General features: G+C 43.5%; 1 protein-coding gene across 1 annotated transcript; it reads right to left on the minus strand.

The window, feature by feature from the left end:
- Positions 1-3,787: 3,787 nt before the first annotated feature.
- Positions 3,788-9,783, minus strand: LOC131279572 (NUT family member 2G-like). The gene is made up of 4 exons (XM_058302849.1): positions 9,662-9,783; positions 8,882-9,174; positions 8,426-8,542; positions 3,788-3,907 (listed from the first exon to the last, which is right to left on the minus strand). Exons 1-4 carry the CDS (start codon positions 9,759-9,761, stop codon positions 3,788-3,790), a joined length of 630 nt encoding a protein of 209 aa, XP_058158832.1. The 5' UTR covers positions 9,762-9,783.
- Between the last annotated feature and the right edge of the window lie 685 nt (positions 9,784-10,468).

A 10,468-nucleotide genomic window follows, 5' to 3' on the forward strand; every position in this document is an offset into this window, starting at 1 on the left:
AGGGAATGAATACTGATGAAGGCTCCTTTCCACTTACCTGCAAGCAGTGATTCTGTCCCTTTATGATTTAAAAGGTAACAAGTTGGGAAGCGGACTTGGCCTAGTGGTTAGGGTGTCTGCCTGCCACACGGGAGGTCCAAGGTTCAAACCCCGGGCCTCCTTGTCCCATGTGCAGCTGGCCCATGAGCAGCGCTGATGCGTGCAAGGTGGAGCTGGCCCATGAGCAGCGCTGATGCGTGCAAGGAGTTCCCGCATAGGGGAGCCCCATGCACGAGGAATGCGCCCCGTGAGGAGAGCCGCCCAGCATGAAATAAGTGCAGCCTGCCCAAGAATGGCGCCGCACATATGGACAGCTGACACAGCAAGATCACACAATGAAAAGAAATGCAGTTTCCCGGTGCCACTGATAAGGATAGAAGCAGTCACAGAAGAACACACAGCGAATAGTCACAGAGAGCAGACAACTGGGGGGGGGCGGGGAAGGAGAGAGAAATAAAAATCTTTAAAAAGGCAACAAGTTGAACATATGCAGTAAGTGATTTCTTTGGGATATGGGATAAATAAACCCACTTGAGAATGTGAAGTGCTGGAGTCAATCGGTCTATCAATCCTGTTGGAGAATGTGGTGTAAAAAGACAGAAAAAATGTATTGGGAAGTGACCCTATTGGAGAATGTGGTCTAAAAAGACAGAAAAAATGTATTGGGAAGTGAGGGTTAAGATGATGTAAATACCTTCCTGAGATGGCTTGTGACACCAAGTTGAGTTCAGCTTTGGCTTCATTCGTTAACACCCTTAAGGGCGTTAGACAGACGTAGCTGCTATGTAGGAATACCTAATGTGGGTCTTATCCAATTTATGACTCCCAAAATATGCTGCACATAATTTAAAGTAAGTTCAGAAGGAATGGTCAACCTAAAGGCTGACAGCTGCACATTTCTGTTGGCTAAAATATAACCTAAATACTGCGTCCGCTCAGCTCTCTAAATTTTTTCTTGAGCGACAAGTAACCCATTAATTTGGATGATGTGAAGGACTTCAAGTAAAAGAACCTGTAAGCTTTCTTCTGTAATGGCTGCAAGTAAAATAACATCCATATAATGATAGAGAATAACTCTTGGATATTTTTCACAAATAGGCTGTAAAATTTGATGAAGTAGATATTGACAAATGGTAGGTCTATTAACCATACCTTGAGGAAGCAGAGTCCATTGATATCTCTGCATGGGAGAAGCATTGTTAATAGCTGGCAAGGAAAAAGCAAACCCAGGGTGGTCTTGCACAGCTAAGGGAGTAGGAAAGAAACAGTCTTTCAAGTCAATAATAATTAGATGTCAATTTGGGGGGAGCAAAGCGGGGTTAGGGAGACCTGATTGTAGGCCTCCCATGGGTTGAGTCATTTTGTTAATTTGTCTAAGATCATGAGTAAGTCTCCATTTTCTGGATTTTTTTGGAATAATAAAGATAGTGTTCCAGGGACTGTGGGACACTTCTATATAAGCAAGGGCTAATTGTTCTTTCACCAGTTGATGAGCATGAAAAAGGTTCTCCTCTAATAAAGGCCACTGATCAACCCATACAGGCTTGTAGAGATCCTTGTAAGGGACAGAGGAGTTAATCAATCAGTGACCATCATCAAAAATGTGGAATGGTGATTTGGGCGTTCCATTGGGATAGTCAGTCTCTTCCCCACAAATTAATAGGGATGGGGAAAACATAAGGTTGAAATGTCCTTGTGTCCCTCTGGCCCAGTTACTTGTAACAAAATGGAACTGCCCTGTGTAGTTGTTGAGCCTCCTATTCCTTGCAAAGGAAAGGAGCAAGATTCTTTAGGCCAGGCCGATGGCCAAAACGACTCTGAAATAAACGGTACATCAGCTCCCATGTCATCTAGCTTAGGAAACTCTATTCCATTTATGGATGTTGTTAGCATAGGTTTATTCTGCTGTGGGGCTGGACTATAGAATTGTTGAACAGTGGTAACTGCCAAAGCCCCCAGCTCGAGCTTTAGATTCTGATTCGATAGGAGGCATAGGAAGCAGCAAAAGTTATGCGATACACTGCCCCATTGGAACAATTTGAAACACATTGGAACTAAGCATAATTTTTATTTCTCCTGTATAATCATTCTCAGTAGCACCAGGGTTAACACTGAGCCCATTAATACAAGTACTGGATCATCCTACAAGAAGACAAAGGTGTTTTTGGGTAGAGGGCCCCAAACATCAGTTGGAACCAATTCAATCTCATTCGGTTTTTTTTTCAATTATTTCTTGGGTGGAGCAAATGACAAGTCCAGCACTTCCTCGGGTGCTTGCTTTAAGGTCAGAGATTGAGGACTGGGTGTTTTCCAAAACGCCTGAGGTTTTTGCTCTGGTATGTTTTGGGAGCACCGGGAGCCACACTCCTCTGGGCATTTCCTCAAAGGGGTCGCCCTTGACTGTCAGACAAGGATTTGCATTGATTAACCCAATGTTTTCCTGTTTTACATTTAGGACAGACTTGAGTGGGCAAGCGTTCAGAAGGAGAAGAATTTTTAACAGTACAATTCCTCCAAACATGTCCTCTTTTCCCACATTTAAAACAAGTGACATTGATATTAATAAGAGCAGCAAGAACTTTTGCTTTATGGATCTCAGTACCTACATTTTGAAAAGCATTTAGATAATCGCCTATGGCAAGTGCGGTGGGTTTGATAGGTAACAGAACCTGCTGACAATCAGCGTTAGCATATTCATAAGCCAATTGCATAAGCAGTGTATCAGCAGCCTGAATATTGTCTATTTGCCTATCATTAGCCTCTTTATGCCAATCTATGAAATCCATATAAGGTTCATGGGCACCCTGTCTAATGGAGGCAAAAGATTTCTGAGGACATTTACCTTCTGGTAGAGCCTTCCATGCCTTTTGAGCAATTTCAAAACATTGAGTAAACAACCTCTGATCTGCTTGCGCCTGAGCCAGAGGATTGGCAAATTGGCCTTTACCAAGAAGAGTTTCAAGAGTAACAGGAATCTGGTGATTAAGATTTGGAATATGTTGCTGTTCGCTCCTTCATGATAATCAGTTAGCCAAATGCTGTTTTGAGCCAGCACAGAGTGCAGACTAACCTTTTCCAGTCTACTGGTATCATAGCATGAGCATTTGCCAAGGCTCTGAGGACTCCCTCCGTATCAGGGGAGTGTGTTCCATTGTCTTTTAGACTCCTTTTTAATTCTTTAAAAACATTACTATAAGGAAGGGGCCCATAAACAGGCTGTTGTTGAGGATTTACCACCACCGGATACAAACTGGCCTATCTATCCCCCTCCTTTAAGACTTCTTTTAAACATTTTTGCATTTGGGGAACAAAATTACGAACACCTTCAGAGATATCTCTCTCAAGTACAGAGGCTTTGGGAAGTACTTCTTTGGAAGCCTCAGGGACTGAAAGCTCCAGGAAAGGTTCACATGGTTCAGGATTTAATCCAATTGTACTGGCTCAAGGGCAGATTTAATGAAACCACAGAGGGCTAAGTGCTCACCAGTAACCTGTCCTCCTGCTTCATGATGATAATTCAATTTCTCACCCACCTTATTCCAGTCTCACAATTCTAGGCTCTCCTCATTGGGAAACCAAGGACAGTAATCAAAAAGACATTGAAAAAAGATACAAGTTGCCCCTGTGCTACCTGAGTTCTGGCAGCTTTGAGCACCTACTGCAAAACCTTAAGAAATGTTGACTGTTCCTTAGGGAACTGTGCTCCCATAGTTATAACAAGTCATGGACATGAATTATCCTGCTTCCCTTACCAGGAATGTATGACTGCAGTCAGTATTCCTCCTTGTCCTCGACATTGGGGGTCCATGTTCGGGCACCGTTTGTTGGGGTTCAGAAGTGGAAGTCTTGTCCAGCAAGACTCAGATGCCTGAAGAAAGCGCATGCATACACTCAAGTTCTATGCTTAAAGAAGCTCCCTTTATTAGTTTTATCCAGTTTTATCCAGTATATATATATATATATATATCAGGCTCTTAGCTATGATGTAGAATTAACAATAGATTCCAGCTATGATGAGGAATTAAGTCATCATGACTTAGGAATTCATTTTCCTAGTTAATCATAAGCATTTCTAACTTAGTACAGCTCGCAATTAAATGTCTCATTGTGTGTTTACAGCAGGCTATGTTATGAACGTTACAGCTGCTTTCATCTCCGCCTGTACTCAACAAATTTTCCTAGGGACTGTATGACTTACAAGGCTCCTCAGCCATATATGATGGCAACGTCATTTTCAACCATCTGCATTCAAAGTTTTCCTTGAACTTCCATCAGGGTCTCCTAGAGGCAACCTGATTTGCCACAGGTTTTATAAGACTTCATGCCTTGAGAATGGGTGCTGGGAACCCTTTCCTCCTGCCAGGGGTGTTTAGTAACTCACAGTTGTCATTTCAGGTTCTTCGGCTCTCTGTCCCTTGCCCTCCTGGGGCTTGGGCAGCACTGTCCAGGTTTGTCAACCCCCATCACAGGTCCTTCCAACAGCTCTTTGCCCTTTCTCCATTGCTTTTGTGAGAGTTGAGCCCTGCCTGTGTACTCTGATGCCATCTACCCAAAAGTCTCTAAGCTTTACTTTTTGATGCATCCCATAGGATTTGATATGTTGTGGTTTTTTTTAGATCAGATTAAGATATTTAGCAATTTCCCTGTAATGTCTTCATTGACCCATGGATTATTCCAATGGTCATTATTTAACATTCAAATATCAGGAGGTTTTCCAGACTCCTTTCTGTTGTTGACTCTAATTTCATTCCATTGCAATTGGAGAACATACTTTGCATAATTTCAAATTTACAGAGACTTTAGGTTTTTGTTCTGTTGTTGTTATTTTAATTTGAACAGCAGAAATTGTAACTGGAGAACATTTCTTGTGTACTCGAAAAGAATGTGTATACTGCAGCCAATGGATGGAATGTTTTCTTCATGTCAGTTAGGTAGAGTTGGTTGATAATGTTGTGCAAATCTTCTATACCTTGCTGGATTTATGTCTAGTAGTTCTATCAATTATTGGAAGTGGGTATGGAAACCATAGACTATGATTGTTCAATTATCTCTCTTTTCAACTCTCGGGTTATTTCTTCAGGCATTTGAAGTCTCAACTGTTAGGCATGAACATATTTTACAATTGTCATGTCTTTAAGATGTAATAACATTTTAATCATTATGAAATATTCCTTATTGTCTTTATAAAATTTATTGCCTTAGAGCATACTGTCTTAGTTTGCTAAATCTGCCAATGCAAAATTACCAGGAATGGATTAGTTTTTACAAAGTTTCTGGATGCTGCTCACTTTGGAAAAAGAAGGTAGAGGTGAAAGAGAAATGGTGGGCATAACTGTGGGTAATATGTGAAGATGATGAGAAGAGAGAGTCTTGATATGTGTCTGTTTCTATCTCAAGTTCTTCATTGGCAGCAGGCATGGGGGCCAGACAACCTTGGTAAAAGAACAGCTTTATCCCCATTTTTCCTCTTCTGTTGGGACACCACTCTGAGACCCCAGCTGTGCATGTGGGCTGTGCCAGGGGACACGCAATGGGAGCCATGACTTGCATGAAACCACACAGGCAGTGGGCAAGGCATCAGAACTTAGAACGTGGAGAAGGAACCAGTGGCCAGGAACAAGTGTGAGTGTCAGGGAATCTCAGTGTCTGTTAGGGCTGAAAGAATGAGTGGAGAGAATGGACCATGGACACTTCAATTTGAGAGGTTAATTAGCGATTGGAGGGTGACAAAAACGGTTTCAGTACAAAGAGTGGGTGCATCCTATCTCCTTGATCTCAGCTCTTTTTATTGATTATATTCTCATATGACACCTCTTAATTCAGGTTCAGAACATGTCCATCCAGTGCTCAGCTAAACTCCCCACATCCCTCAGAATCAAAACCTAGTCACTAAATGCCACATCCCCAGGCAGTCTAACTGCTCTAACCATGGGCCTGGACAAGAACCCAGGGAGGGGTTGACTAAGTACCTCAGCCCTTCTCCACCTTCCTCCTGGCTTAAATATACCCTGCACATGCAGGGCAGCCCACGGCTTGCTAAACAAATCAAACCATGTATTTTTCTGTTTGGTTTTTTAACAATCAAGTTGGTTTGACTTTCATTGGAAAGAAACAATTTTAGACCTGAATATAATTTTCTGCATGTATTCTGTATAAAATTTTAGTCATTATTTAGGGAGGAGAGAAAACAGTGGTTGTGGAATGATCCTTGGAAGAGGCCAAAGGCTCCTGAGCCTTTGTCCCCTTAGCCACAAATGCGAAACCCTCCCCATCTAGTTGGACAAGACTCATTCCTGCACAGAAATACACAAAGCAACTTCATATCCTCCCTGCCTATACCATATTGAATACAAATAAATTTTGATGCACTTGTGAATCTTCTTTTACCCCATACACTTTTTCTGTCCTTATTAGCATTAGGAAATAGGCCAACACTACTTACACATTTAGTAATCCTGAGTCTATACTCTTTCTATACAGAGGCTGAAACACATAGAGCCATGCCCCTGGGAAGGCAGCTTGGTGGTCTCTGCTCAAACCAACTGAACAGCAACTGGCCTGCATGTGCTGAGGACCATGGAAGGCACAATGTCTACACTCTTTAGGTAAGGAAAATACACTTATGAAAGGTGTCGTCTCACATATCAATTATAGAAAATTAGCTGAAAGTCCAGAAGTTAGAAAGGTAGAAGAGGAACTCTCCATCAGGAAATTATTAGGAGATACAGATAATACTACAATGTCCATCCAGTGATGGCCACCCGCAATGGAGCCAGGGCTTGTGAGAAGGCATGATGAAAAAGATCACAGGGGACCTGTCACTTAACAGGAAAACCACAAAATTTCTCTTTACCCAGGAGCAGCCTGAAGGAAGACAGACTGAAGCAGGAGGGGAGCACTAGGTCAGTCACCCGTGGATGCATAGAGACTTCAGCCATCCGTATCCTTCCACCTTCACCATGCCACCATCCCTCAAGAGCAGTGTTGGATGTATACAATATTGCAGCCCTGAGAGCATTTTTAAGCAAAACTACCTTTATTTACATTTACTATACAACTCCTAAAACTACCACTCCTCATCCCCCACCATGGGGATCACGTTCACATTGGAAAGTCTTTGAAGAGCCCCACTGCACTCCCCACAATCTCTAGAACTGCCAAGGAACAGCTGGAGGGCCAGGAAGCAGCATTTAGAGTCACTTGGCTAAAGCAAGAGGAAAAGTACTCTGGGGGTCCACAATGGAAGGTCTGATATGTGGAGAGTTTGGTCCCACTGCTCCCTACTCTCTACATCGGGGCTTCTTCCTTCTATGATCCAAAAGTTGGTCACATGTTCTTTTTTGAGGATGAGAAGATTGACTTGCACCCAGAGCCACTGTTTGCCTGCCAGAGGCCTCAAAGTCAGCTATGAGGTGGGATTTGCTTTCAGCAGAAGATGGACCTTCAACTAAAGCTGTGTTTGGAGTCTTGCCATCAGGTCGAGGAGTTTGATTGTGACCTCTTTTCACAGATGATACAGGCAGGGATGCTCCATGGGCTCCCTTTATTCCAGAGGTTTGACGGCCAGAGTGAGGGGGGGGACTCATGACAAATCTCCATGGCAGCAGGTGATGTTGTGGAGCCAAGAGGAATGCAAGGCTGGGGAGTTGCTCATCTTCCTCTTCATTGGACCCATCTGCAGGCTTGGATTTTGCACTTACAGAAGAGATTTCTTGCAGAGCCACATCATCTCTGTTTCCGGATCTAGGGGAAGAGTGTCTTTGGTGTTGGTGAGGATAGGACATTTGTTTCTTTATGATTTGAGGATCCTCTTGACTCCTTGAAAAGACAGCAATGTCTTCAGGGATAGCCAGGCTGTTGTCTGCTCTGCCATCCAAATGTACGGTAGCAGTACTGACTTTAACCCCTAGAAGTTGGCCATGGTCAGCTTTACTCTCTGCATCATTTCTACACTTGCACATGGAAGGAAATGAGCCCAATCCAGGTGTTTCATAAGTTGGAGGTGCTTCCACACCCTCTTTCAAGGACAGCAGACGCTTCTCAACCAGCTGTGTCAAGGAAATAGACAATTAATGATTCTACAGATGTTGCTCATATGAGGTGGCTGAATGGGTAATGGAGATGACTGCACTTGGTCAGAAGGCAGGTCAATTTTGCATACATATATTGTAGTTCATTCTGCCCATCTTCCTATGCATTATTCCCAAACTTTCAATCCCAACCACTCCTACCCCACACCTCTACATAATTTCCTCCCTACTGGTTCCCCACTTGCTCCCACACCTTCAGTTGTTTTTCTCCAGAAGCCATGCCACCCAAGACAAAGTAAGTTAGACAAGGTCATGTGGATTCCATGTTGTGAGATTCCCTCCCAACATTGGTTTACCTGGTTGGGTGTGAGTCCTTGCTCTTGCTGCAGCTCCTCTGTTAGGGACAAGAAGTCTACATGTGCTCCTGGGGAAAGCAATTCTGCTAAGAATCGAGGGTGAATGACAGCCTCCACCTGGGAACAGTAATAAAAGGGGATTGAGCGCCCTTGAGAAAGAGCCACCTGTCACTTTTGGAAGCAGGAGGGAATTCATTGTCACTGCACCTCAGTCTGCAATCGGTGGATGTTTTGGACCATGACCTCCACCAGCTACACACATACACACTCACACATGCACACACACATACACACACACAAAGAGTCAGAAACTCATACATGTGCACACTCCATGCTGCACACGAGAAAAGGAAAAGACCCAAGTTTCAAAAGACTGGGAAAGAAGCACAGACTTTAACATGCTGACAGAGCTAAAACTAGGGAATCTGCTAGACACCACAGCTAAAATCCACCCACCTTGGTGATGAAGTCTTCCTCTGCACACAGCTGGTCGATGTAGCTGAGGAGATCCGGGTCTGCATACATTCCATCATCTTCCTGCTGCCCATGTTCTTCCTCTTCCCATTTTCCATCTTCCCCCTCAGAGGCTGGGTGCAGAGACCCCACCAGCCCTTCCATGAGGTCAATGTACTCCTTTACAGCTTCAGGTGGTATCTCCTTGGGGGCCTTTGTCTTCAGAGTCCGCCGGTGTCTGCGTTGTCTCTGGCTGGTAACCTTAGCCTTGGGGCCTGACCTTTTTGGAATGGGCACTAAAGGTAGGGACAGAGATCAAGAAGTGAAAGTGGCATGAATCTCCAACTTTTTATCTGCCAACCATGTATTGGTTAGAGCAATATTTTAGAGATAGGAAATGCTTCCACTTGGTTCAAGCTAATCTGCAACTAAATGAACATTTACAGGATAAAATTTAAGAGAATAATAATCTTAGAGACAGTTTCTATACAAGAAAAAGAGGAACTTCTGACATTCAAAGATATCCCTTCATCCATCCCCTAATCACCAGGAATATTATATAAATGTGTCTCTTTGACCGTCAAGATGATAGTGTAGTTATGACACCTGAGAAAATTGACCTAGCCCATGACAAAGGGTAACTGAGAACCTAGAGCCTTGATGGGTTTCTCTGTTAGAAATACAGGAGGCAAATGTTGAAGGGAATGTAGCACATGTCAGTCCTATTGCCCTCCCTCAGTCCCCTTTGGGCCTTGTCTTCTCTTGGAATGTGGTGAGCCATACCTGGCTTCTGGCCTTCCACAATGCCTGGGGGCACCTGTGGATGAAGATATGGAGGGGCTGGTGGTGGAGGGTGCTGGAAACCTTTCCTCTCCTCCAACATCTGAACCTGCCTCTCTTCTTCAATTTCAAATTCTTTGAACCTAGCATGGGAGGAAGGCACAAACAGTGTTGAAAAGATGGCCTGGCCCACTGTGATGCCTAGAAAGAGAGATCAGCACCAACAATATGGGAAACTTAAGTGTCTTGGGTGGGTTATCATGGTCTTGGATAACTGCTTTTCCAAGAGGGGTGTTACTTCCAGCAGTACAACCACAGTTCTGGGGTACTTCATGAGGTCACCACATCATCCCTTCACATACAACAAAACTCATCATCACTTAAGGGGAATGTTAAAGAAATGAATCAATCCAGGACTTGGCAGTTTTTCAAGGTCGAGTCTACAGGTTGTAATTGCTTCAATACCCTCCTTCACCTAGGATCCAGTGGACTTAAGCAATCTTGGTATAGGTTGTTTAATTAAATTAGCCAATGTGATCTATGGCAGGATCACAAAGGTGAGCCACCACCCCCAAAGCCAATGATGTCATAGCATAAACTATACAGATGAGCTGACAGTCCCAAGCTGGGAACTGGGATGTTGATACTGTAAATAAAGCAGGGATCAGTGCCCAGATCTACGAATCTGAGAGCCTTAGAACAGTAAACCTAATGAGCAATTGCAGTGAAGAAATGCTTGGGAAGAAAGTAGAAGGAAACATTATGGAAGAGATTCAATTTCCAACGCTGACCTTTTTATTTCTTTTTATT

This window comes from Dasypus novemcinctus, chromosome 8 (assembly GCF_030445035.2).
Source record: "Dasypus novemcinctus isolate mDasNov1 chromosome 8, mDasNov1.1.hap2, whole genome shotgun sequence".
In the NCBI taxonomy this organism is placed as follows: Eukaryota; Metazoa; Chordata; class Mammalia; order Cingulata; family Dasypodidae; genus Dasypus; species Dasypus novemcinctus.